We start from the raw sequence: 27,806 nt of genomic DNA on the forward strand, positions 1-27,806 counted from the left end.
TTGATTTGACTTGCGCGTTAGGTGTATGCTGGTTTCATCAAATATATTGGGAGGTGGTCCCTCTTCCTCTATTTTTGGAAAGAGTTTGTATAAGATTGGTGTTACTTTCCCTTAAATGTTACACAGAATTTACCAGGCCAGCAGTTTGAGCTGACCTGGAGTAATCTTTGTTAGCATGTTTTTAAATTTCAAATTGAATGTGTCTCATTGATACAGGACTATTTCAGTTTTCTATTTCTTTCTGTGTTAGTTTTGCTAAATTGTGTATTTGGAAGAATATGTCCGTTTTATCTCAGTTGTTGAATCTATTGGCATTAAGTAGTTCCTAATACTTCCTTATTATCTTTTTATGTATAGGATCTGGAGTGATGTTCCCTTTTGCGTCCTGATATTGGTAATATTCGCTATTTTCTCTTTTCATTCTTGCTAGCAGAATGAAGAAAGAACTTTTAAAAAATATTTATTTGTTTAAGTAATCTCTATGCACAACATGGGGCTCAAACTCATGTCCCCAAGATCAAGAGTTGCATGCTTTATGGATTGAGCCAGCCAGGCACCCCAAAGAACCAACTTTGACTTTTTATGGTTCTGTATTATCTGTTTTCCATTTATTATTATTTTTTCCCACTTACTCTAGGTTTAATTTTCTCTTCTTTTTTTAGCCTTTTCATTTATTTTCACCTTTCTTCTTTCTAATATGAGCATTTAAGCCTGTAAATTTCCTTGTAAACACCACTTCAGCTGTATCACATAAATTTTGATGCATTTTGTCTTTTTTGTCCTTATCACTCAACTCAACATTTTCTAATTTCTATTCCTATTTCTTCTTTAATTTAGGGCTTATTTAGCTGTCTGTTGTTTAATCTCCAAACGTTTGGTAATTTTTAAAAGTATCTCTCTTTTATGGTTTTCTAGTTTGATTGAATTTTGATCAGAAACATAATCTGCATGATTTCAATCCTTTGGAATGTGTTGAGATTTATTGTGTGATCCAGAGTAGGGTCATTTTTGGCAAATCATTCCTATGAACTTGAAAATCATGTGTATTCTGCATGTATATTCTATATGTGTCAATCGAATTTAGTTGGTTAACAACTTTGTTTAAATCTTCTATATCCTTACTAAATGTTGTGTGACTTTCTGAGAAAAGTGTGTTAAAATTTTCACTTTTGCTGGTGCATTTGTCTATTTCTGTTTTTGGTTTTTCTGTGTTAGTTGATTAGTGTATGTTTAATTTTGATTTGTGTATTTTTAAGCTGTGTCATTTTGTGCATACAAATTTAGGACCGTTACATTTTCCTGTTAAATTGACCTTTCATTATCATAAAACATCCCTCTTTATTGCTAGTAATGCTTCTTGTCTTAAGCCTATTTTATCTGATATAATATAGTGACACCAGCCTTTTAAAATTGAAATTAAGGGGCACCTAGGTGGCTCAATCAGTTAAGTGTTTGACTCCTGGTTTTGGCTCAGGTCATGATCTCGCAGTTCGTGGATTTGAGGCCCATGTCAGGCTCTGCACTGACAGCAGGAAGCCTGCTTGGGATTCTTTCTCTCTCTTTCTCTCTCTCTGCCCTTCCCCCACTCGTTTTCTCTCTCTCTCTCTCTCTCTCTCTCTTCCCCCCCAACTCTCAAAATAGATAAATAAACTTAAACACTTTTTAATTAAATTAAATTAAAATTAAAATGGTATATCTTTTGGGGGCACCTAGGTGGCTCAGTTGGTTAGGCTTCTGACTTTTAATTTGGGCTCAGGTCATGATCTCACAGTTTCGTGAGTTTGAGCCCCACTTCAGGCTCTGCGTTGTTAGCTTGGAGATTCTTGAGATTCTCCCTCTCTCTCTGCCCCTCCCCTGCTCAAACTCTCTCGGTCTCTCTCAAAATAAATAGATAAACTTAAAAGAAAAATTTAAATGGTATATCTTTTTTCAGCCTTTTGTTTCACCTTTCTATGTTTATATATTTAAGAATATTTCTTACAAATGAAATACAATTCAGCTTTTGAAAAATTGATTCTTTTTTTTAAAGATAATCTTTATTTTCCTTAATGTTTATTTATTTTTGAGAGAGAGAGAGAGAGAGAGAGAGAGAGAAAGCTGGGGAGAAGTAGAGACAGAGGGAGACAGAGGATCCAAAGCAGGCTCTGCACAGAGCCCAATGCGGGGCTCGAACTCACAAACCACAGGATCATGACCTGAGCTGAAGTGGATCTCTCAACTGACTGAGCCACCCACGCACCCCTGAAAAATCAACTCTAATGATATCTGTCTTCTAGTCACTTTGTTTAAACTGTGCACATTTTGGGGTGCCTGGGTGGCACAGTCGGTTAAGCGTCCGACTTCAGCCAGGTCACGATCTTGCGGTCCGGGAGTTCGAGCCCCGCGTCGGGCTCTGGGCTGATGGCTCAGAGCCTGGAGCCTGTTTCCGATTCTGTGTCTCCCTCTCTCTCTGCCCCTCCCCTGTTCATGCTCTGTCTCTCTCTGTCCCAAAAATAAATAAACGTTGAAAAAAAAAATTTTAACTGTGCACATTTAATATAATTACTGATATAATTGAATTTATATCTGCTATTTGTTTTCTGTCTCATCTGCTCTTTGTTCATCTATTTTCCCATTACTTTCTTTTTGGGGGTAATTAATTCATTTTTATTATTCCAATCTTTCCCTTTCTTAGGTTCTAGTTATACATTTTTGCAAAATGCTTTTGGTATTTACTCTAGAGATTTAAAAATGCATCTTTGACCCATTACAATATGCTTCATTCAGTTCAGGCTGCTGTTGTAACAAAAACACCATAAACCAGTGGGTTAAAAAACAGAAACTCATTTCTCACGGTGCTGGGGTCTGGGAGTCAAGATCAGGACACCGGCATGTTCGGGTTCCGGTGAGAGCCCTGGTTTGCAGATGGCTGTCTTCTTGCTGTGTTCCCATATGGTGGAGAGAGGAAGCAAACTCATGTCTCTTCTTACAAGGTCACTAATTACACCATGAGGACTCTACCCTTGCAACCTAGTTACATCCTAAAGGCCCCACCTTCAAATACCATCCCACGGGGGACTGGAGTTTCAACATATGAATGGAGGGGGGATACAAACGTTCAGTGCATATCACAGAATTACAGACTTCTTACAGTATTAAATTAATACATTAAGCACTGTTTTAAATTGTTAAAGAAACTTATAATGATTCAACTCTATTTACAGCCTTCTACCCTTCATGCTATTATTGTATATTTCACTTCTACATATGCTATTAACTCTGTAAGATATTTATATAATTTGTTTTAGAGACAATTATTTTATTTATTTATTTATTTATTTATTTTATTAATTTAATTATTTTATTTTATTTTATTTTATTTTGAGAGAGAGAACGAGAGCACAAGCAAGGGAGGGGCAGAGTGAGAGAGAGACAGAATCCCAAGTAGGCTCTGAACCATCAGTGCAGAGCCCGATGGGGGCTCGAACTCAAACCGTGAGATCATGACCTGAACTGAGATCAAGAGTCAGACGCTTAACTGACTGAGTCACTCGGGCACCCCTATAGCCAATTATTTTAGATTTACCCACATATTTGTGATTTTTTAGTTTTAGTTTTGTTTTATTTTAAAATTGATCTGTTTAGGGGCGCCTGGGTGGCGCAATCGGTTAAGAGTCCGACTTCAGCCAGGTCACGATCTCGCGGTCCGTGAGTTCGAGCCCCACGTCAGGCTCTGGGCTGATGGTTCGGAGCCTGGAGCCTGTTTCCGATTCTGTGTCTCCCTCTCTCTCTGCCCCTGCCCCGTGCATGCTCTGTCTCTCTCTGTCCCAAAAATAAATAAAAAAATTAAAAATAAAAAATAAAAAAATAAAATTGATCTGTTTATTTTGAGGGAGAAAGAGAGAGAGAAAGCATGAGTGGGGAAGGGACAGAGAGAGAGAGGGAGAGAGAGAATCCCAAGCAGGCTCCATGCCCAGCACTCTATCTCATGACCCTGAGATCATGACCTGAGCTGAAATCAAGAGTTGGACACTTAACCAACTGAGCCACCCAGTTCCCCGCCCCCCCCCGCCTTTCTGTTTGTTTTTTTCCCATGTTTCAGCTTAGCTATTTTCTATTGAACTGTCTTCAAGTTTGCTAATCCCATCTTTTGTCTTGCTTTACTCTGTCTTCTGTTAAACATATCTAATAAGTTCTTAATTTCAGGGTTGTATTTCTCAGTGTTAGAATATTTGACTATTTTTAAAAGTATCTTCCACTTCTTTGTTGACAATCTCTATTTTTTATCCACTTTGCCAATCTTTTCTTTTATGCTCTTTGACATATTATCAAAGATATTTTATTAAAAAAATTTTTTAACATTTATTTCCTTTTGAGAGAGAGAGCGAGACAGATTGTGAATGGGCAAGGGGCAGTGAGAGAGAGACACAGAATACAAAGCAGGCTCCAGGGTCCAAGCTGTCAGCACTGAGCCTGTCGCAGGGCTCGAACCCATGAACTGCGAGATCATGACCTGAGCCAAAGTCAGACGGTCAACCGACTGAGCCACCCAGGCGCTCCTATCAAAGATATTTTGAAGTTCTTGTCTACTGACTCCAATATGTGGATCATTGTGGTTCTGACACTGTTGTCTATTTTTTCTCTTGATTGCTAATCACGTTTTTCTGCTTCTTTGTATGTCTAGTGATCTCCAATACACGACACTGTTCAAATTGTAAATTATCGCAATAGAATGAGTGTGCCACGACGTCTTATGGTGGTCTTTATTTGCACGTCTCTGATTGCTCGGGAGGTTGAGTACTTTTTCATGTTTATTGATCATTTGGTTTTCCTCTTTTGTAAAGTGCCTGTTTAGGTGTTTTAATCATCGTTTCATTAGGCTGTGTTTTTCTTATTGATTTGTAGGTGTATATAAATTGACATGTTCCTGATGACTCAATTCATTTATCATTATACAGTTGTCTCCTTTACTCTGGATAGTTCCTGTCTTAACATTCACTTCGTCCGATATTAATAAATACATATTTTTCATTAGTAGACCTCACCCAGAGGAGATTTCTGCTTCCTTCACCTAATTTGGAAATCACACTGTATTTATTGTTTTCCTGGTTATCGCACAGGTTATAAGCTGCACCCTTCGCTTGTTCGAGTCTAGAGTTAATCAACACGATTACTCCAAGACAATACAAAAATCTCACAATAATTTAATTACATTTACCCACCTCCCGACCTATTTATCATTTTGTCATGTATTTTAATTCTATAATGTTTTCTGTTTTAAATGTCACAAGGGGCGCCTGGGTGGCTCAGTCGGTTAAGCATCTGACTCTTGATTTCTGCTCAGGTCATGATCTCACAGTTCATGAGTTCTAGCCCCAAGCTTTCGGCACGCAACCTGCTTAGGATTCTCTCTCTCTCTCTCTCTCTCTCCCCCTCCCCTGCACTTTCTCTGCCTTCTCTCTCTCTCAAAGTAAATAAACATTTTTAAAAAGTTAAACTTGGGGCGCCTGGGTGGCTCAGTTGGTTAAGCGGCCGACTTTGGCTCAGGTCATGATCTCGCGGTCCGTGAGTTCAAGCCCCGCGTCGGGCTTTGTGCTGACAGCTCAGAGCCTGGAGCCTGTTTCAGATTCTGTGTCTCCCTCCCTCTGACCCTCCCCCGTTCATGCTTTGTCTCTCTCTGTCTCAAAAATAAATAAAGGTTAAAAAAAATTTTTTTTTAAAAGTTAAACTTAAAAATAAAAAAATAAATGTCACAAGACATTATCATTATTTTATACAATCATGGTTCATTTTCATTGCCCACGTACTTTGCCATTTCATTACTCTTCATTCTTTCTAGCATTCTTTTACCCTCTATTTGGGCTCTTTTTCTTTCTACCTGACATCTGCCTGTGGGCATAATTTTTCACTTTCTCTTTGTCTGAAAATGTCTTGATTCCATCTTTGTTCTTAAGGGATTTTTCCCTGGGTATGGAATTCTAGGCTGGCTGTTGTTTTCTTTTTTTTTTTTCTTTTCTTTTTTTTTTTTAAGTTTTAATGTTTATTATTTGAGAGATAAAGAGAGACAGAGACAGAGAGCAAGCAGGGAAGGGGCAGAGAGAGAGGGAGACACAGCATCGGAAGCAGGCTCCAGGCTCTGAGCTGTCAGCCCAGAGCCCGACGCGCGGCTCAAACCCACAGACCGTGAGATCATGACCTGAGCCAAAGTTGGACGCTCAACCGACTGAGCCACCCAGGCGCCCCTATTGTTTCCTTTTAATATATTGAAGATAAGTCTTCTGCTGTCTTCTCTCTTCCACTGTCCCTCTTGAGAAGTCAACTCTCAGTCTACCTTGGTCCTTTAAAGTTAATCTAATTTTCTTTTTCCTGGCAGCTTTCTAGATTTTATCTTTATCTTTGGTATCCTGTTGCTTTACCACAATATCTTAGGTGTAAAAATGGTTTTGAATTAATAGATTTTTTTGAGCAGTTTCGCAGCAAAATTAAATGAAAGGTACAGCGTTTTCTCACATTCTCCCTTCTGCCACCACACGCGGCTTTCGCCACTATCAACATCCCCCTTGGGTGTGGTGCATTTGTGACAGCGAATCAACACTGACACACCGTTGTCAATCCAAGCCCTTCGTTTACATTAGGGTCCACTCTGTATTCTCCATTCTATGGGTTTTGATAAATGTGTAACGGCGTGCAAACAACATTATAATATCACACAAAATAATTTCACTGCCCTAAAAATTCCCTGTGCTCTGGCAACCACTGATAATTTTACTGTCTTTATGGTTTTACCTTTGCAGAACGTCATGGAGTTGGAATAATACAGTGTGTAGCCTTTCCGGGTGGAAATTTTCAAAAATTTATCCTGCTTGGGATTTGTTGGGCTTTTTGAATCTTACACCAAATCTAGTGCTCTCTGCTCCCTGGCAGCACTCTTACTGAGACTTGGTTTCTCCATATGTAATGAAGCAGTCAGGCCACATGGCTTCTGAGGGCCTATTGGACTCAGACGTTCTCAGACCAGAAATTCACGGTTTTTCAAACCTCTGGGATGCCGCTCGGCTTCCTTCCCTTCTTGGGTTCCCAGATTCCTCCTGCCTCCGCGGGACACCTGAGGCTCATCAGTGAGAGTTCCCAGATCTGCCGCAAGGGGGCAGTGGTGTGCAGAGATTGCTCAGGTTCGGACGCGAGGGCAGAGCAAGGGGCTCCTCTCCTCTTGGAGGTCTTTGCCTCTCCCTCCCGGAGTAAAGGGAAAATGATTTAGCCTGGGATTCAGAGACCCGTGTCCCTTCTGCTTCGTTTCATTCATCAAACTCTGGCTGATGCACAGCGATAAGTCATACCCTGTCTTTACCCTTGAGGACCTCACGGTTCACTAAATCCTTCTTTCCAGCCTAGACTTCGGGCGGATTTTCCCATCACCCTGTCTTTGCTCCTGCGGTGCCTGCCCCCGCCCCCATCACTGCCATTACATTTCCCCTCCTTCTTAAGGCTCAGGTCACAGACCAAGTCCTCCCTGGAGCATCCCACGTACCCCCATCAGAATCCCCCTCCTCCTCCCCTGTGTCCTTAAGCCTTGTTCTGTATCTGAATTCTGTTCCGGCAACGTGTTTGTCTCACTCGCCAGACAAGAATTTCTTCCGGCAAAGCAGGGTCCCCCTTAACTCTGGGTGCCCTGGGCCAACCTTAGGACACAAGTGCTGGAGGGAGGAAAGTGAGAAGCTCTTCTGGCTGGGATTTCTGGCAGAGCCGAAGGAGTCAGACAGAGCCCAGCACCTAGAGGGCTCCAGCCTGGCAGCTCCTTTCTGTCTCTACCCCAAGCCCCAAGCCCTTTGGGGTCCAGCTTTGTTCTTGCTGCTGAGGAAATGACAAGAGAAGCTTCCAATTCCAGGAACCAGCACTGAAAGCACTGAAAGAAAATATAGGAGGGTTTCTGATTGACTTTACGGTTAGAAAGACCTTTCTGACTCAAAACCAGAAGCGACACTGAAAAAGAAATATAAGCGGCTTTTAAGCTTTTGAAGAGACCCTCAGCCTCATTCATGAGATAACCACAAATTTAAAATACACTTAGGTTTCATTTTTCACCGACCAAATTAGTGGAAACCCAAAAGTTGGATAACGTTTTTTTTTTTAATGTTTATTTATTTTTGAGATGGGGGAGGAGAAGAGAGAGGGAGACAGAGGATCTGAAGCAGGCTAGCGCGCTGACAGCAGAGAGCCCGATATGGGGCTTGAACTCATGCCGTGCGATCATGACCTGAGCCGACGTCAGTCGCTTAACCGACTGAGCCACCCAGGCGCCCCTACTCCATGCTTTTTAAGCATGTTTTTGGACCTTGAAAGTGTATCAATGAATGAAAAAAATCAAATAAAACTAATTGTTTAAAAAAAAATTTTTTTTTAACGTTTATTTATTTTTGGGACAGAGAGAGACAGAGCATGAATGGGGGAGGGGCAGAGAGAGAGGGAGACACAGAATTGGAAACAGGCTCCAGGCTCTGAGCCATCAGCCCAGAGCCTGACGCGGGGCTCGAACTCACGGACCGCGAGATCGTGACCTGGCTGAAGTCGGACGCTTAACCGACTGCGCCACCCAGGCGCCCCAAAACTAATTGTTTTAAAATGAATCATTGGGGCACTGTTCCCCCTGCTTCTTTCTGGGCCTGAGCCCACTCCCTCGCCTCACCCCCACAAGCTGATTCTGGGGAATGTCATCTATGGAACCCTTGACCTCTGGCATTTCTTCCTCATTCTCCCTTGGGCCCCAGGAGAACTGGAGACAAGAATTCAAATAGCTGTGTCTGAGCAAGCCATCTCTCTGGGACTCGGTTTTCCCATCTGTAAAATGCGGATAATAGCTCGGAGCGTGGGCCGGCGGTGTGACGAGATCATTCAAGTCCAGTGACCAGTCCTTAGAAGGCACCCAGCCCACGGCAGGTACTCACGGCATCCGTGCTGGCTGGAATGTAGGTAGGACCCCTCCCTACGGAGGTTTCTGTCTTGAGATGGGGGAGGGGGCTCCCTCTCATTTTAGAGGTGGGTTGATGAGGCCCAGATGGATTGGTGCATGTCAGAGGAAGGCCAGGGCTGGTACTGAAGGCCCCTAACTCCCACCCGGGCCCTTAACCTGCATGCCTGTCTCTGCCCAAGCACATTTGTGTCCGAGAAGCCATGTGGTTGGGGACACTCTCCCTGGGCTTCTCCTTATCTTCTCTGCTTCTGGTTCATCCTACTGAAGGGCTGACCCATCCAGCCTTGACTTGAGAGAATCCAGCTACCCTGCTGGCCTCGAGCCCCACCCAGGTGTCCCCCCCACAACCCGGGCATCTCCCCCCACCGGCGAGAGGCACAGGGTGACAGGCACAGATTACTGGTGCTTGCTGGAGAGAGCATCCCTGGGGGTAGGGTGGAGCCAGTGGGGGGTTGGGGACCTCCTACGAGCTGGGGCACTTGTGGGCACCCATGTGAGCACTGAAATGACCACTAACTTTTGGTGTCTCCCCCTGCAACTCTCAAACTCCCAAGGATCTCCCTCATCTAATCCTGCTGGTCCCTGAGCTTCTGACCTTGAGGGAGTGTCTTCCCCTCCGAGCACCAGAGAGAGAGGGGTTTCAGGTTCTGGCAAACCCCATGGGTGTCAGATGCGCTTCTTGTCCCCGTGTCTCATGACATTCCTCGGGATCCCGGAGCGAGATACCGGTCTCTTGTCCAACTAGCGTGAGGTAGGTTCCCGATATGTGAATCTTGCCCTCAGTAATTTGCTCCTTTCAGGAGATGGTGACTGTGTTTCTGACTGGAAAGCATGCGTCCTGGCCCATCTCCGGTGTGTCGTTGGCCCTCTGCCCACGTGTCGTTGCCCACCCCTGGGAGACGCGTGGGGCTGTGACTGTCCAAGCTCATGTACACAGTGCGCGTGTAGGGATTCCAGACCTGTTCTAGTCCTGCGTGACGGATTTAATCTGGTTTCAGTATGGGTCTACCCAAGACGTTTGAGCGGGTTTGCATCAGTTTCACCTAGTTTGTTTTTTTTTTTAATTTAAATTTTTTTTAACGTTTATTTATTTTTGAGACAGAGAGAGAGAGACAGAGCATGAACAGGAGAGGAGCAGAGAGAGGGGGAGACACAGAATCGGAAGCAGGCTCCAGGCTCTGAGCCGTCAGCCCAGAGCCCGACGCGGGGCTCGAACTCACGGACCGCGAGATCGCGAGACCGTGACCTGAGCTGAAGTCGGACGCTTAACCGACTGAGCCACCCAGGCGCCCCAGTTTCACCTAGTTTTAACAGGCTTGACTCACTCCATGTCTGTTTAAGCACATTTGTGTCTCCACCCGGTGGCATGTCGGCATCGTCGATTCCAAGTGGGTTCCGTATATTCAGTCCTATGATCCTCACACCTCAGGTAGAGACCGGGTCTTCGTTTAACACACGGAGAAACTGAGGCACGGAGAGTCTAAGACGCCGGCCCCAGGTTTCGTGGTTCCCGAGAGGCAGAGTCAGGATCTGAACCTCTTCCTTCTGGCTCCTGAGTCTGTGCTCTGAACTTCGGTGTCGGGCTCTGGCAGTGCGGATGAGTGTTCGAACCCCCTCAAGAGGGGTTGATTCGATCCAAGCCAGTTTGTTCTGGTTTTGCCAACGCGAGCTGCTCTGGTCTGGCTCAGCTGGCAAACGTCCGGAATGTGACACGTGGCCGTCGACACACGGATCTCAGACCCCGTGGATCCTGGTGATGGAGGCCCACTGTATTGGTTCTCTAGGGCTGCTGTACCAACAGAAATTTATTTTCTCGCAGTTCCGGGGGCCCGAAGTTCAAAGCCAAGGGCCATTCTCCCTCTGAAGGCTATAGGGGCGAACCTGCTTCTGGCCCCCCTCCAGCCTCTGGGGGCTTCAGGTGCTCCCATTTCACTCCAGTCTCTGCCTCCGTGGTCACACTGCCTCCCTCCCCATCCGTCTGTGTCCCCTGTGTGTCTCCTGTACAAGGGACACTTGGCAGGGGATTTAGGGCCCACCCAGCTATCAAGGATGACCTCATCTCAAGCTAATTACCTCCGCAAGGACTCTTTTTCCAAATAAAGTAACAGTCATAGGTTCCGAGGATTAGGACATCGATATGTCTTTTTCAGGGCCTCCATTCACCCCATTATGACCACTAAGGTCACATCAAGTATTTCCCCTTCAGGACCCAGCTCTTAAAAGTGACTCTGCGCCTTCACCCAGCTGTTGGGGTTTTATCACTTTCTGCTTGGGGATGAAAGGGCAAAGTGCAAAATGTGCTGGCAGCCATGTGAGAGCCTCTTGGGCTTTTCAAGACCCACTTCATAATATTCCCGGGTGGGAAGGTCAGGGCTTCCCAGAAACATCAAGTAAAGTGTGGAAATGTCTCTGTAAACAGGCATTCAAAGATAGTACTAGCTTTCTAAGGTGTTTGCTGGCCATCTCACCAAGCTTACTATGCCTGGGGGAGCCTTCTTTCGTGAAAGTGATCCCCAACCGAAGGAGGGCAGATAATGAAGAGACGAGGGGGAGCTGTGAACCCCAAATATCCCAGGACTCCTGGCCCGGGTTGGTAAGAAGCTAGCAATTTAAATGTGGACGAAGATATGGAGCAACGGTGTCATTACTCAGCAAATAGACTCTGCAAGGAAGCAACACCCAGGGGCCTTTTGCATTTAACTGGCCCCAACACCAGTGATGCAGAAATATCACACAAAAGCGAAAGCTGGGTTTCTCTGTTCTGCATTTTCCCACCTGCACTGACAGCTGAGAACCACACACACTGGCAGGTAATGAGGGTCCGCTTAGCCCTTGAACACATCTGGCCTCTGCAGAGGCGTGGGTCCAGGCTTTCAGGGCTTGGGCTTGAGGTCCTGTTCTGCTCCTAACAGCTGGTGTCACCTTGGGCAGGCCGGAAAGTCTTTCTGAGTCTTGACTTTCCCATCCGTAAATTGAGATCATTGGATCACCCGGGGAAAGCCCTATGCTTGGCACATGCCATGTATGACAGAGAACAGACCGGTGGGCCAGGGCCGTCACAAGTTCATGGTCAGCAACTCCAAATGGTCACGCTGCTCTCCTGGAAATCCTGCTCTGTTTCTCCAGTGGCCTTGGTTGTGATAACGGTTTCACACCTGACCCTTAATCCTTCACCCCTTCTCTGTGCCTGTCTCACTCTGGTGGCGATTTGCTCCCATTGGAAAAAATGGAAACCATCAGAGGAAGTGCTCTGGTCTTTGTGTAGCTAATTCCACAAACCTATCTCCTCCTCTCTTCCGCCTCTAGGGTCGTTGCCCTGGCTCCTCTCAAAGCCAGCTGTCTTCTTGTGCTCTGGGTCCCCTCCCCTCTTACTTTATCAAGGACTTTGCTCCTAGGTAATCCCCTCTCTCTGTATCAACAGGTCCTCCCCCACTGTCACTGCTATCAGCGCAGAGACATGGTTTTGGATCCCCCATAGTTGGACAAAACCCTCCCTTGACCCTTCTCATTCCCTTCCAGCCAACACTCCAGTTCTCTGCTTCCCTTTGCACTAAAACTTCCTGAAAAGTTGCCTCTGGTGGTTCTCTCCAATTCACTGGTTCCCGTTTGCTGTTGCAACCGTTCCAATCCAGCTTCCAGCCTCTCTTTTCCACTTAAGACAGCTCTCGGCAAGGTTGCCCCAGTTTTCCTGTTGCCAAAGCTAGCGGACCTTTCTCTCTGCTCAGCTCACTCGACCCGTGGGTAGCATTCCATACAGGTCAACTCTCCCGCCATCTTGAAACACTCTCTCTAATTGGCTCCCTGACCTCTCAGACCTGGCTTTCCTCCTCCCTCCCTGGCCACGCCTGCTTGGTCTACTGTACCATTTCCTCTTCTCCAACTTCTAATATGGGAAGGTCCCCAGGCTCAGTCTCCTCCTTCTTTTCCAGTCTGAGCTGGAAACCAGCATAGGTCACATGGTAGTCTATAGGTCCAAATGTCCCTGAAGCTGCCCAGACTCTGTCTGTCGGCCTAGGAGCAGAGCATTTGTGGCCACCTTCGAGGAGCCCAGGAGTCCCGCTCGATTTCTCCTGTCTCCCACCCCTCCCATCTGCTCCTTTGGCAAGTCCTGCCAACCCCACCTCCAAAGTAGGTCTCGAATAGGTCCCTTCTCTTGTCTGCACGGCCACCAGCCTCATTCAAGCCCCCAGCGCTGCTAGCCTGGGTCCCACTGTTGCCTCCTACATGGCCCCTTGAAATTCACTCTTGCCTTGTGGTTCTCTGTTCTCACCACAGCGGCCAGAGGGGGCCTCAGAGGGGGCCTTTGCTCGTGCGCCTCCCACGATCTCCCTCCCACATTTTTATCTCTTCGGCGATCAGAAGACAATTCAGGCGAGGCATCAGAAGACAATTCAGGCGCGCCTCGCCTCGCTCCATCCTGACTGACGGTCCCTCGGGGCCTCATCCCGCCCCTTGTCTCCACTCAGTTACTGCAGGGCAGCTGGCTCTGGGCTTCTGTTTCCCAAACAAACCAACTTGTGCCAGACCTCCGGGCTATTGTTGCACTCATCGGCTCCCTGCAAAACCCTCCCAGGCTCCAGAAACGCTGGCTCCCTCTGGCCCTTCAGGTCTCAGCTGGAATATCGGCTCCTCCCGGAGACGCCCTTGACCACCAGAACCCCAGGTCCCCACGCTGTGTGCATATCTACAGAGACTTCCCTCTGTGGAATGACTTACGGGGTACGTTTGTTTGTCTGCTTGTTTATCTGTCCATCTTCCCGTGAGGTGGAAGTCTTGACCCTCAGTCTTACCTGCCTCAGGCTCCAACGTGCCACAGCGGTGTACCATTCTGCCTGTCACAGCCCCCAAAGGCAGGGCTTTTCATGACGGAATCCAACAGGCCCCAGGAAGCCTGACATGTCACGACATGACCCAACACGCACAGCATGAGTCCTCGCTTGGATGTCCCAGATATCACTGCTCCAAGCTCCGGACATGGGCAGCTGACCACAATGGGCCACAGGGGACCGCCCGGCCCTAGCCGGAGTGTCATTTGGGGCCCAAACATCTGAGTCCCCAAGCCTCAAGGAGTGGGCCCTTGGCCACAGACCTGGGTTCAGTAGAGCACAATGGACCTCTGTCTTCTCAGGAGGTTCTGCTCAGCCTCTGGAGGAGAACGACCCATTCTGAGCACCCAGAGCAGCTGGGTGGTGGCAGCCGCGGTGCGGGGGGAGGTAAGCACTGGACTGGGGACAGGAGAGGAGGCTTGGGCCTCTGCCCTGCTGTGTGAGCTTAGGCACGTCACTGTCCCTTTTTACTTACACCTCCCTTTGTAGAAAGAGAAGAGCATGAAAGGGCCTCTAAGGAGCATTTGGGTCCAGATAGGAAACCAAGGCCGAGAAAAAGGGCAGTGTCCGCCCAGGATCATAAGTGAGGGAGGACAGAGTTATCATCAAGCCCAGGTGGCCTGCCTCCCAGAAGGCAGAAGGGCTCAGAGGGTAAGTCCCGCTGTGACTCCTCACCTGTTGCTCTGCCCCAGGCCCTTGGACCAGAATAAGACAGACAATGAGTCCCCGGAAAGGAGGGGGGCCATGGAAAAGGAAAGTGGGGCTGGAGCCCCCACCCTAGCCCTGCCCTTTTCCTCTTCTCTTTGGCCAAGGAACCCACGGAGTCACAAGATTCCATTTGGGCTGGGCTTAGTGCCAACGTCAGTGATGACAAGGGACGCCCCCCCCCCCCCCCCAAGCCCTGTTCTTGACTCTGCGATCTTCCCTTGCTCTGTGCTCCCGCTTCCTATGCACAGACAGGCAAGAACAACAGGCAAAGAGCCAAAACTTGCAAAGAGACACAAACAGACACCTACACAGATACACAGACACTTAGCGAGACAGACACCTAGGAGATAGGCGGGCAGAGACAATGACAGTCACACAGTTATACATACAGACACACAGGCCAACAAACACACAGACACTGGCAAAGGATACACTGACCGACAGATAGTCACACACATGACCGGCACAGAGGTCACATCCAGACGGACACACAGACAACAGCACACAGGTAACAGACAAGCGGACGCAGAGATGTACTCAAGCAGAACACCCGACGAACACATACACACACACACACACACACACAGAGCAAAGGCTCACACGGGGTGGGGGGGACCTGCAGGGGAGTGATTTGGGGCAGAGGACAAGCAGGTGCTCCAGGACCACGCCCCAGCCCCCAGCCCCAGAACCAAACTGAACTTGATCCACAAAGGTAGGCGCTCGGGGTATGAGCTCTTCTGAAGGCGGCCTCCACCCCCCAACCCCGAGGATGTGACGTTCACCAGTGCCTGCCGAGGGGCCCACCTTGCAGTCAGATGAATGGAGGATAGACGGGACAAGGGACTTCCCAACCAGGAGTGTGTCGAGACTTGTGGACAGTGACTAAGGGTGACTGGAGGGAAAGGGGTGAGGTGGTGACAGGTAGGGAGTCTGCATTCTGGCCGTGTGACCTCGGGCAGGTTTTCTTCTGAGCCTCAGTTTCCCACTAGGCTTTGGGAAACTGAGTCCCACTAGACTCCCAGGTCCCTGCAGGGAGCAGACAGGCCAGCTCCTGGTGTGTCCGTGCTAGTCTGGGGCCCCAGGACATTGCTCCCTCCCCCCACCATCCCTGCAACAGGGTGACTCCCTGCCCAGTGCCCCCTGGCAGGGGGTAACCCAGTCACAGATGGCCGTTGTCCTGGTCCCCCCACCCCCACCCCCAGGAGCTGGCCAGCTGAGGACATCCCCAGGCTGGGGGAGGGGTGTGGAGTGGTCAGAGAGAGGGCAAAGGGAATCCCCATGCCTGATGCTTCCCTCCCCCCGCCCCCTGCCCTAGGGGCTGGTGTGAGATGCCCGTCTGAGGGTGGAGAATCTGTCCAGGTGTAGTTTTTCATCTTTTCTGCTGTTGGAGTCCCCTGGCCCGGACCCAACTGGTTGGCAGAGGGGCTTGCGCAATAGAGAGGTAAAAGGTGACGGCGGGCATGGCGGGACAGAAGCCCCATTGTTTGGGGCCCAGGCCGGCCCGGGCAAAGGAAGGGTTTATCCCCCGGGCAGGAAGGGGGGCTCCGCGGGGGGGCACCAGCTGCCAGGGCTCTTGCCCTTGGGCCCCGGAGGGGGGCAGGTGCCAAGCAGGATGCCCTCAGGGTTGATAGAGGGGGCAGCGGTTGGCAAGGCGCCTGGGCAGCCTGGGGAGGGCAGGCCCAAAGAAGAGTTGTGGGCAGGGAGGCGGCCCCCACACCACACCCACCCCACCCCCTCGGAAGGATGAGCCTCCAAGGCCCCTAGAGCAGGGTCCTCAACCACCCTCCTCTGGATTCCAATCATTCCTGGGAACGGAGGCGGCTTGGGGCGGTCCCAAGCCTGGGGGGCACGGGAGTGCAAGGCTGTTTTTAATACTGAAGGGTCAGAGGGGTCTCAGAGATGTTTGCTGTCCCCACCCTCCCCATCATTTCCCAAAGTTGGGTCCAAAACTCGGAGCTCCGCTGCCCCCTCTCTCCCCTTCTTCGCGGCAGCCCCTCAGCCCTGCGAGGCCCATTGGGAAGTCCTTACGGGTGTCAGACCACGATCCTTTCTGCTTCGGTTGCAGTTCCGCCCCCGAGGGCACGAACGGCTGCCGTCGGAGACCCGGCGAGGACAATCACATGCTCACTGTCCCTCTCACAGGTCCCCGCTCCCGCTCCCAAGTTACAGGGCTACTCCAGGTGCGGGGCCAGCCGGGGCCCCTCCCTCCCGCCTCCTGGGCCGGGGGGCGGTGCTGCGGGCGGGGCGGTGCAAAAAGCGGTCCCGCCCCGCACTCCTCACTTGACTTTGAGTGTCCCGTGGTGGCAGGAGCCGGGAGGCCGGAGGCGCGTGGGGCAGCCCGGGCGCAGCCCGTCACCAGGTAGGGACGCTCCCCTGCGCAGGGGGCAGGGGGTGTGGGGTGTATTCAGAAGGAAGGAACAGAGAGGAGGGGGCAGGCGGAGGGACCGCGAGGGATGGCAGAGAAGGAGAGTGGAGGGGGGCACGGGGACGGACACAGAGGAACACAAGCTCAGGGGGTACCGGCGTCAGGCATGGAGGTTGAAAGAGGGGCAGAGGGACCCCGATAGGAAAGGAGACCTCAGTGCAAGCTGTGGGTGTTGAGCCAGGGGCACCAAGAACGCCACAATCCCCACCTCCTGTCCTTGAAGGTCTCCGGGGCAGGTCAGGGAGGGGCTCCATTTCTTGCCCTGTCCCCTTCCTTCCCGGGTCCTGCCTGGGGACGCAGGAATCAGGGTCTCTGACCCTGCTGAACCCCCTTGGACTCACAGCCCCAGGAAGCTGGGAGATCAGTCCCTGGGGTGCCAGGGAGTCTCTGCAGCCCGCCACCTCTGACCCCTGACATCTGCCCTCCCCGGGCCCAGGAGGCACCATGTGGCGATGTCCACTGGGGCTGCTGCTGTTGCTGCTGCTGGCCGGCGAGTTGACCCTGGGTGCCCGGCGGGGTCGTGGGCGCCGGGAGCTAGCCCCGGGTCTGCACCTGCGGGGCATCCGGGATGCGGGCGGCCGGTACTGCGGGGGGCAGGACCTGTGCTGCCGGGGCCGTGCCGACGACTGCGCCCTGCCCTACCTGGGTGCCACCTGCTACTGTGACCTCTTCTGCAACCGCACCGTCTCCGACTGCTGCCCTGACTTCTGGGACTTCTGCCTCGGCGTGCCACCCCCCTTTCCCCCCATCCCAGGTGGGCACCAGACGGCCAGGAGGGTGGGTCGCCTTGTCAACCCCAGACTCAGCAAGGCTCAGGAGCGAGGCGGACGCACTGACATGTCCAGGGGAGGCTTTGTAGAATCTGGGGAGAGCCCCCGCCCCGCTGTCTGTGGCTCTGGGACGTCCCCCTCTCCCCTCTGGTCTGACTTGAATCTCTCCAGCAAGACTGAAAGAGAGAAGATCCTTGGTCGGTGGGGTTCTAAGCTGGCCCAGGAGAAAGGCAGTCTCCTGCCCTTTCTCCCAGTCCTGTCTCCCTGCCAGACGTGGAAGGTGCTGGCCCCGCCTGCTGACTCACCCTCAGGCTGATAAAGCCTGGGGGGGTGGGGGGAGCTGGTCAGGCTCATCTCCGCCATTCCTCTGCCTTTGCTCAGGATTCTCTACCCTGAGATGGCCGGTCACACCTGAGAGGTGGGGCGAATGTCTTCCTTCCTTCAGCCCTGTCACCATCCTTTCCCACGCCCTTGCCCCTGGTCCCATAGGAGAATCACTTGAATCCCTTCCCCCAGTTCTGTGGGCCTGTGGGGGTGAGACCGAATACCCAAGTTGTCACATCCCGAAGTGCTGTGTTATCTTAGGGGAGTCGCTTGCCTTCTCTGGGCCTCGGTTTCCCCACGCCCCTCCCACTCCCCATCTCCAAGTTTCAACTCATGTAAATGGTAAAGGATCTAAGGAATGTGATGGCTGGTATCCAAGTGAAGCAAGAAGGAGCCAAGTTGGGGGTCACTGAAGAACTTCCCAGGTAGCTGTTGGTATGTTACCCAGCGGGAGATGTCTTAGGAAGTTATAGTTTGACTTTAGTTTCAGTGAGGGCTGGGGGGTGTGTGTGTGTATGTGTGTGTGTGTGTGTGTGTGTGTGTGTGTGTTGTGTGTGTGTGTTTGGGAGGATTCCCAACACCTGACTTCTGAGGACCTGGCCACCCGAGCCCGTAGTCTCTGGTCTTGATTCCACTTCTCTCCTCCTCTTCCCTCCCTCCAGGATGTACCCATGGGAGTCGCATCTATCCAATCTTAGGAACCTACTGGGACAACTGTAACCGTTGGTGAGTATGCGGAGCTTGAAGGGGGCTTGCCCTGTGGGCTCTATGGCCCGCAGACTTGGTTCAGACCCGATGCCTGCGGCTCACGTGCCGGGGACAAGTCCTTTCCCTTCTCCGAGCCTCAGTTTCTTCGTCTGTAACATGAGAATTTTTACACCCATCTTATCAACTCCTAAAACAACACTCTAACAGCATTCCCCAGGAGTGGCCAGCCATGGATGCCTGGCCCCAGGTGTGGCCCCTGAGCTGGGAGTGCTTCCCTGTCCCTGCTGGCTCGGGCTGGGCCACTGCCCCTCCCAACCTTTCTCCATGTACGGGAGAATCTGGAGAAGGGGGCGTCAGGAAGGAAACCTCCGACTGTAGCATCCGCTGCCGTGGACGGGATGAGGGTCAGGGACGGCTGAGCTGGTCGGCCGCCAACCTGCAGCAGGGCCTTCCCGGGAATGTGGCCCCTCCCCCGCCCTCCCTGTTCTGGTAGGAGGATGAAGGGTCAGGGGTGCTCCCCTACTCTAATCTGAGGCCGGAGGTGGGAAATGGGGAGGGGGTGGGTAGGAAACCTCGAAGGCCTAATGGAAATGATGGGGACCCTGTGGCTCTGAGGAGGTGGCCCTGCACCCACGCCACACCACGCCCTCTTTGCCCGGGACTGCAGAGGCCCCAGGGAGGAGGACACTTTTTGGAATGCATTACGCATAAGCTGTTTCCATTGCCTCACTGGTGTGAGGGGCGCTGGGTCACAGGGGAGTGGGGACGAATAGGGTTCAGCATGTGTCCGCATGAGAGAACGCGCGTGTGGGTATGGTGTGAGTGTGTGTGGACTGGGCGCATGTGTTCAGAAACATGGAACGTGCCTGCACGAGCCTGCAGCTCCAGATAGGACGTCTCTGGGCATTGATGGGTTAACCTCTTTCCCACTCTTATCCCTGGGGCCTGGCCACCCTGGGCCCCTCTGGAATGCTGGGGCCTGCTGCCACCAGCCCAGTCTAGACCTGCTTGGGCAGCCCTGGGGGCAAAGAGGGAGGCGGCGGGAAAGGACTGACCAGCCTGAGGTCCCCTCACTGCCCTTGGTGGCCCCCATTCCCTGTGCTCGGCACCTGAGCGAGGGTGTGGGGTCGTGTCTGCAGGCCTTCTAGGCTGCTTGAGCCCTCGAGGAATGCTTGGAGAGTCTGAGAAGGAAGAGAAGCCTGAGAGAGCCGCTTCCTACGCAGCCTCCTCCCTCTGTCCCGAAAGTGCCCCCGCCCACTCCCAGGGCCCAGGAGCCCAGCCATACTGGGTTTGTTCCCCTTGAGGCTCCTTAAAAGGCAACAGGGGAAGGAGGCAGTTTAGCCTCTTGTAATAGCAGAGTTATGAGCTTGTAAAAGCATTATAGAATTCATAGAATGCCCTGATCCGTCGACACCTATTTGTTAAAGACCTACTAAGTGCCAGGCCCTGTGCCGGGCCAGGGAGGTGCAGCCAGATGTGGTAGACCGCCCTTGAGGTTGCACGGGAGCCTCCGGTCTAACAACGGAGCCCACACACAAATAAACATATGACAGCCTGCGACAGGTGTGGCAGGGAAAGGGCATCATGGGGGGGGGGGGCCCTCGTGTAGAGTGGAGTAGGGACAAGGGAAGATGGCTAGACAAGGAGGGAGCATGGGGGCCATAGCTCATGGGAGGCTAGGAGGTGGGACAGACCTCACTGCGGTTATGAGGTGGGGACAGAAGGCCCAAGGAGGTACAGGCCGCGTCCATGGGTCTCATAAGCCGTGCTGAGGGTTTTGTATTTTGTTCTAAGTGCCGGGGGAAGCCACTTGGAGGCACACTGCCTGATTTATGTCATTCAGAGATCTCTCGGGCTTCAGAGTGGCTAGGGAATGCACCGTGGGGGTGGGTTGGGCGGGGGTGGGGGGTGTAGAGAGGCAGGGAGCCTGGGTAGGAAGGCATGGTCCGGGTGACAGGTGACAAGGGACTGGAGGAAGGTGGTAGCAGTGGGGGGGGGGGGTGAGGGGCAGGTGAATGCAGAGCCGTCCACGATGTGCCATCCCAGGACCTGCTGATGGCGGGCGCAGGAAATGGGGGCACGCCATGGACCGCGGCGAGTTCTGGTTTGAACACCTGCGTGAATAAGGTGCCATTTCCTGAGCTGAGGATGTTAGGGAAGGAGCAGTTTGGGGGGAGGGCAGTGTGGGCCATTTTCAGTTTGAGCTACACCCAGAGGAGATGTGAGGGGGCCAGGTGGATGGGAGTCTGAAACTCCAGAGACGGGGAGTCTAGGGTTCCTGGCCCGAGAACTAGAGCAGTAGGTAATGATTCTTGAGCACCTAAGATGGGCCAGGCCCTGTGCTAAATGCTTTATAAGCTTTACAAAACCTTGCCATTTAATTCCTGGAAGGTGGGACTATTCATTTCCTCGTTTTATGGACAAAAACACTGAGGGAGAAAGAGTTCACCTGAGGTCACATGACTAGTCAGCCAGTTGGAACCCAAGACTTGAATTTCAGGACCCCTGCTCTTAGCCTCTTCACCACAGTGCCTCATTCACTCGTTCATCCAACAAATATTTATTGGGGGCCTGCCATGTGCTAGGTTTTGGTTTCTAGGCTCTGAAGATACCACACAATCCCTCCTCTCCAGGACCTGAGCGTCTGTGAGGAAGCAGGGATAAGCTGTACACATAACTCAAGATATAGCGTGCCACATAGTGACGACGTGATCAGGAGAAAATAAAACCCGGAAACGGGATAGGAAGGAGGCCAGGGCAGGTGACGTGTGAATGGAGGCTTGGAAGAATGAAGGCTTGGAAGAGTGAGCGTTGGGGATATGGGGAAAAGAGCAGCTCAAAGGCCCTGGGGCAGGAGCACGGCTGTTGTTGACCAGTCAGTGGAGCCCCAGGAGCCAGGACTCAGAGGAGGGGGTCACAGAGGGGACAGGAGGACAGATCACGCAGGGCCTTGTTAACACGGCCAGGACGCCGGCTCTTACTCTGTGATGTCAAGCCAAGGGGGGGGGTTTGGGGCAGGGGGATGGCATGACACCACTTGGGTTGCACAGGGTCCTCTGGCAGCAGTAGTAAAAATATACCGAAGTGTGGGTGCAGGGCAGACATGGGGAGAACAGCCGAGAAGCTGCGGCAGAATCCAGGGGAAAGGTGATTGGCCCATGATGGCTGCAGGAGAGAACGAGACGCGGTTTGGATCCTGAATGTGCTTTTAAGGGAAAGCCAACGCGATCTGCCAATGAATCAAATTAGCGCCTGAGGGCAGGCGTCAAGGGTGACTCCCAGGCTCCCGGCCTGAGGTTCGGGAAGGATGGAGTGGACGTTTTCCACAGACCGTGGGGAGAGCACGCGTGGGAGTGGGGGGGGTCAGAAATTCGGCTTGGGATGTGTTCGGGTTGAGCTGCTGTTGGACACCCCAGTGGTGAGATTGTGTCCTTGGATCTGGAGTTTAGGGAGAGATCCATCCAGGCAGCAGATACAAACCCGAGAACTGTGCACTTGACGTTGACATCTGAAGCCACCAGGCTGAATGGGATCATCTAGGGGTCTTCCCATCACCGCTGGCACAGAGCCTCAGGTCCACGTTGACTTCTGAGCCCCCCTCCCTTCAGAGGATGCCCAGCCCCCTCCTCCCACCACCTCTTCGTTTCTGCTCTTCTAGCACCTGCCAGGAGCAAGGGCAGTGGGAGTGTGACCAGGAGCCATGCCTGGTGGACGAAGACATGATCAACGCCATCAACCGGGGCAACTATGGGTGAGAGGCCCTGGAAATGCCCCCAGGTGGCACAGACACACATACATTCCCCCCGAGATGTACGTGCTGCCAGGCACACCCAGATTTCACTCACGCGTAGGCTTGGCCAGGATGCGTCTCTCCTACCCATACGCACATACCTCTAGGACCCTCAGCCCTGGCAGATCTGTGACTCCCACCCCTACTCTTTCAGATGGCGGGCTGGGAACCACAGCGCCTTCTGGGGCATGACCCTGGATGAAGGCATTCGCTACCGCCTGGGCACCATCCGCCCTTCTTCCTCTGTCACCAATATGAATGAGATTCACGTAAGTCCATCCTGCCATCTCCCCATGGCCTGGGACCCCAGGAACCCTGGCACCCTGGGTCCTGTTCCTCCAAGGCCCCGGGCCTAGACCCCTCCAAGAGGCTGTGTGTCCCTGGACACACATCACTCCCCTTCTGCGGGTCTTCAGTTCCTGCCCATAACAAGATATGCTGCCCAGAGAGAACTGATGCTCGGATTCTGAGTTCTGTGGTCCCAGCCCGAGTCCCTTCGTGGCCTGCCCAGCCTGGGAAAAATGCTATTCCTCCCAGTACAGCTGGGTCAGGGCCCAAGGGGCCAGGAGGTCACCTTGGTATTTTCGGAAGGGAGGGACAGATTGTCCTCTGGCTCCGGCTAGAGAGTAGGAATTCTCGGAAACAAATGCCGACTCAGTGGAACCCCGAGGGAGGAGGGGGCTTCTCCCCTCCTGCCAGTGGGACCCCCTTCGGGCAGAAATGGGAACCATCCCCAGAATAGTCAAAGGGTGAGGAAGGGGAACCGCAGCAGGACGAGGCTGAGGCACATGCTACAGGAGGCAGTTTTGGCCAGAGTGCCCCTCCCTGCAGAGGGACAGCAGCTCAAGGCTGGGGTGACCAGCCCCTGCCCCTGTCCTTACTCCCCTGGGCCTCTGCTATTTTCTGCCTCCTGCTGTTTGCTTTGGCAGCCTGCCTGGTCACAGGACCTTACTGCTTCTTCCCTCCCCTGCCCTTTAGGGCCCAAAGCCCAAGGTCCTGGTGGGAAGAAGGAAGTGTCAGATCAGAAGGTGCAGAGGAAGAATGAGGGAGTGGGGGTTGAGAAGGAAAAGTGGGTGACCCTGGCCTGGCCACTTCTCTGCTGGCCTCCGTCCCCTCATCCGTAACTCATCAGGACTGGCCACCCCCACCTGACCCTGAGAATGCATCAAATGGTGCTTGGGTCTTCCCCTTGAGTCGATGTGGAGATTACTGGAATCGCTCGGCAGCAGGAATGCTCAAGATCGAACCGCGGAAGGCCCTAGACTCTTGGTGGCCCTTCAGTGCCAACGGGCCCCTGAAGGGTAGACGGGGGCAGAGGCAGGAGGCAGACGGAGTGACTTTTGCTTTGCAGACAGTTCTGGGCCCAGGGGAGGTGCTGCCCACAGCGTTCGAGGCCTCTGAGAAGTGGCCCAACCTGATCCATGGGCCTCTTGACCAGGGCAACTGTGCAGGCTCCTGGGCCTTCTCCACAGCAGGTACGTCCAAGGGTGGAGGCCGGGGCAGCAGGAAAGGAGGGCCAAGGCCCGAGCCCCCTGACGGCCCTTCTGCCTCCCCCCCTCCCCCACCAGCCGTGGCATCCGATCGCGTCTCAATCCATTCCCTGGGGCATATGGCACCTGTCCTGTCGCCCCAGAACCTGCTGTCTTGTAACACCCACAACCAGCAGGGTTGCCGTGGTGGGCGTCTCGATGGGGCCTGGTGGTTCCTGCGACGTCGAGGGTGAGCAGCAGAGGGTGTGGGCAGGGAGGAGGATGTGAAGCAGGGGCCTCAGGAAGGCAACCCTCAGGAGGGGCCAGGGCCACGCCCATCACATTCACCTCTCCTTGCTCCTTCCTCCTTCTCCTCCAGGGTTGTGTCCGACCACTGCTACCCGTTCATGGGCAGCGAGCGGGACGAGGCTGGCCCCGCGCCCCGCTGTATGATGCACAGCCGGGCTATGGGTCGGGGCAAGCGCCAGGCCACTGCCCGATGCCCCAGTAGCCATGTCCATGCCAATGACATCTACCAGGTCACTCCTGCCTACCGCCTCGGCTCCAGCGTAAGTTTATACTTGGTTGAAGGGGCAGAGGCAGGAAGGCTGGCCAGAGGGTGGAGCCTCACGCCTGATCGAAACTCTCCTCCCCACCCCCAACCCTCCAGGAAAAGGAGATCATGAAGGAACTGATGGAGAACGGCCCTGTGCAAGGTAAACGCCCCTCATCCTGCCCCCTGGTTCCAGAAGCTCGTGCCTGCTTGAGACCGAGCAAGGCACGGCACGGCAGCACAGGGGGTCTGCACAGCATTGGGTAGCAAGTCCCACTGGGGCTGGGAGTCAGTGGGACCTTGTCCCCTCCCCACGGGCAGCACCCTGGGCGGGGAGGGGGGTGGGGGGACACTTAGAGTCTTGGTATGGGTCTGGGCATGCGTCTCCAGACCTGTGCCGATGGGCTGAGCCGGGCCTACTTGGACCTCTGCCCACAGCTCTCATGGAGGTGCACGAGGACTTCTTCCTGTACCAGGGCGGCATCTACAGCCACACCCCAGTGAGCCTTGGGAGGCCAGAGCGATACCGCCGGCACGGGACCCACTCGGTCAAGATCACAGGGTGAGGGGCTTGGGGGGCAGAGAGGGGAGGGGGCCGCAGGGCTTGCACTGGGGGGCTCCGAGCCTACCTCCAATCCGTCCCGTCTCTCTGCAAAGCCCCGCTTCGAAGAGGAGCAGACCAAGACAGAAAAAGAGGAGAGGTTTGCCTCGCACCGAGAGTGGGGGCCTTTGAAGGTTTTCTAGGAACTGGTCCTCCCTTACACACTGTGATAAAATTCACTCCAGTGTAATACAGACAAGGATTCAAGGGTTGCTCAACCTCACTCCATCTCAGCACCCACCCCAACTCTGCCTGACTCACGGACCCCCACCCCCGGGCTTCAGTGCCCCCACCTGATATACCCAAAGATGTTCGAGTCACTGATTTCAATTGTCCAACCAATGAAATGTACTTTGCAGTGGGAGTCTGGGACCTCCAAGGTACCCCAACCTTGCGGTCCCTGGTACCCAACCCCCCTGGCTTCCCAAGTGAGGAGAGAGGGCAGGCAGACGTGTGAAGTTGTGAGGTCCCGGAGACCTGGTCCCCAGGATGTGGGGCCCTGGAGGAGGGAGGCCCAAGTTCTCCCCCTTTCGGCTCACCCCTCCAGTTATTCCGTTGGTGCCCAACCCCACGTGGGCGTGGGCACACAGAATTTGAAAGGTGGGGACTGAGAGTAGAGAGAGGGTTAGAGCCCCGCCCAAGCCTGGAAGGGAAAGTGCCCTGGGGTTCGAGCCCCTCAAGGCAGGTGGAATCAGCGCCCTCTCCCTCCCTGGCTCTGCCGCGCCCTCCTCAGGTGGGGACAGGAGACGCTGCCCGACGGAAGAACGCTCAAATACTGGGTGAGTCCCTGCGGAGGGTGCCCCGCGGCGGGCCGCGGCCTTCTCACCGCCCCCCACTCCCCCTGCCCGCCCCCCTCACCACCGCCCCTCCTCATCCCCAGACGGCGGCCAACTCGTGGGGCCCAGCCTGGGGCGAGAGGGGCCACTTCCGCATCGTGCGCGGCGCCAACGAGTGCGACATCGAGAGCTTCGTGCTGGGCGTCTGGGGCCGCGTGGGCATGGAGGACATGGCGCACCGCTGAGGCCCTGGCACCGCGCCGGGCTGGCCGGCGGAAGAGCCCCTGGGGGGGTGACGCTGCCCACCCCGCCCCGCCCGACGGAGCTCCGGGGGCGCAGGCGGGCGCCTGGGGTCTAATCCCCCTCGCGCAGGTTCCGCTGACGCAGCGCCCCGCCTGGGAGCCGCGGGCAGGCGAGGCTGGCGGAGCCCCCAGACCTCCCAGCGGGGACTGGGCAGGGCCTGGCCCGGGAGGAGCGGGCCTGCAGATCCCAGGCCCCGGGCACCCCCCCCGGCTCAAGACCACGGAAGCCAGGACACCCCCAAGTCTCCAGCCCCACTACCCCATCCCACCCCCGTACTCTTATCCTCCAAAGATATTTATTTTTCTTCTCACGGTTTTAAAAATAAAAAGAGTACTGATAACTGTAGTACCTTGGAACTTTGGGGAGTGGAAAGCCAGGCCGGGGCTGGTATGGCATACGGTCAGACAGCAGGAAGGAGGGCCTGAGGCCTTGCTGGTCGGCAGGGGTGGGGAGGCTAGAAATCTTAGTTGCCATTCGGCCCTATTTGTCAGTGGTCCTGGGCACAGACCCACTTGGAGGTGGGGCATGGATGGCATGGCCTCTGGCCCTCAGAGAGACATGGGCCCGTGGGAACCACCTTTCAGACGCTGACTCAGCGCTGCCCGGTGGGGGGAGCCTGACCCACCAATCAGCAGAACTGGCGCCAGTGCCCAGCAGGCAAGGGGGGCACAGCCCCACAGAGGCTGGAGCCTCTGTCTCCGCAGATCAGCCTCTCCAAGCCACCCAGGCGAAGCCCCTCCCCCCCCCCCCACTGCCTCCTCCCCCTGCCCCTGGGCCACGCTGGACCTGCCTCTCTGAGTACTCTCCCTACCCCACCTCCCCAGGATCCCCGTATTTCTAGGCCATGAGGACCCACTCCACCAGCCTCCTCACCAAAGCTTCTTCAGCCCGTGCCCAGGCTATTCCAGAGTCCTCACTGCCCCTCAGATGTCCTGTGCACAGGCAGAACCGTCAGGCATTTGCACATGCTGTTCCCCAGTCTAGATGCCCCTCCATTCCATCCTCCACTTGCCCCTCTGCTGTTTCAAAGCCAACTCCACTGTACCCTCATTCAGGTAGTACCTGAAGGGGCTGCTGGTGTGCCAGGTATTGTGCAAGGGACCCCAGCTTTCCCAAACCACCGACCCTACCCAGCATGGCCTAGACACCTCCTGCCTGGACTCATCTACACCCTGCCCTTTCACCCAGTATTTTCACTTCTCTGGGTGTCTACCTACCTCCTCTGTTATGCTGGAAGTTCCTTGAGAGCAGGGACTGGGTCGGGTTCATTAGGGGTCCTGGCACCCACACCTGTACCCTGGTATAAGGGGGCATTACGGTTTGTGGAATGGTTGAGTGGCTAGGCCCTGTTCTTTCTCCCTCCACTTGGCTCCCAAGACCCCCGCCCAGCCGGTCCCTCTGGGCGCTGGGGTCCCTTCCTTTCCAAGAGCCCAGGAGGGCTGCGCTTGGGGAGGGGGCTCCCGGAGGCAGCAATCGTCCTGGTCCCGACCCCAGCCGACCGAAAGGCAGGGGGAGCCTGAAGGGGGACAGCGGGAGGTCCTCCTCCGGGACAGGCAGCCCCTCGGGGCCGCGTCCCGGCATCACCTGAAAGGAATGCGGGGCTCCC

The 27,806-nt window shown here is 53.6% G+C and overlaps 1 protein-coding gene across 3 annotated transcripts; it reads left to right on the forward strand.

Moving 5' to 3' along the window:
- Positions 1-16,365: 16,365 nt before the first annotated feature.
- On the forward strand, positions 16,366-26,545 carry TINAGL1 (tubulointerstitial nephritis antigen like 1). 3 transcript variants are annotated; one of them, XM_043574370.1, is made up of 12 exons: positions 16,471-16,840; positions 17,343-17,660; positions 18,663-18,726; positions 22,367-22,459; positions 22,653-22,767; positions 23,850-23,973; positions 24,067-24,217; positions 24,347-24,536; positions 24,638-24,683; positions 24,959-25,082; positions 25,855-25,900; positions 26,002-26,545. In XM_043574370.1, exons 2-12 carry the CDS (start codon positions 17,351-17,353, stop codon positions 26,140-26,142), a joined length of 1,404 nt encoding a protein of 467 aa, XP_043430305.1. In that variant the 5' UTR covers positions 16,471-16,840; positions 17,343-17,350; the 3' UTR covers positions 26,143-26,545. The 3 variants fall into 3 exon arrangements, with proteins under 3 accessions (XP_043430306.1, XP_043430305.1, XP_043430308.1); XM_043574373.1 differs by having other exon boundaries at positions 16,745-16,840; positions 17,250-17,660; XM_043574371.1 differs by lacking the exon at positions 17,343-17,660 and having other exon boundaries at positions 16,366-16,840.
- Positions 26,546-27,806: the final 1,261 nt, after the last annotated feature.

The sequence above is a fragment of the Prionailurus bengalensis genome, chromosome C1 (assembly GCF_016509475.1).
Source record: "Prionailurus bengalensis isolate Pbe53 chromosome C1, Fcat_Pben_1.1_paternal_pri, whole genome shotgun sequence".
Lineage (NCBI taxonomy): Eukaryota > Metazoa > Chordata > Mammalia > Carnivora > Felidae > Prionailurus > Prionailurus bengalensis.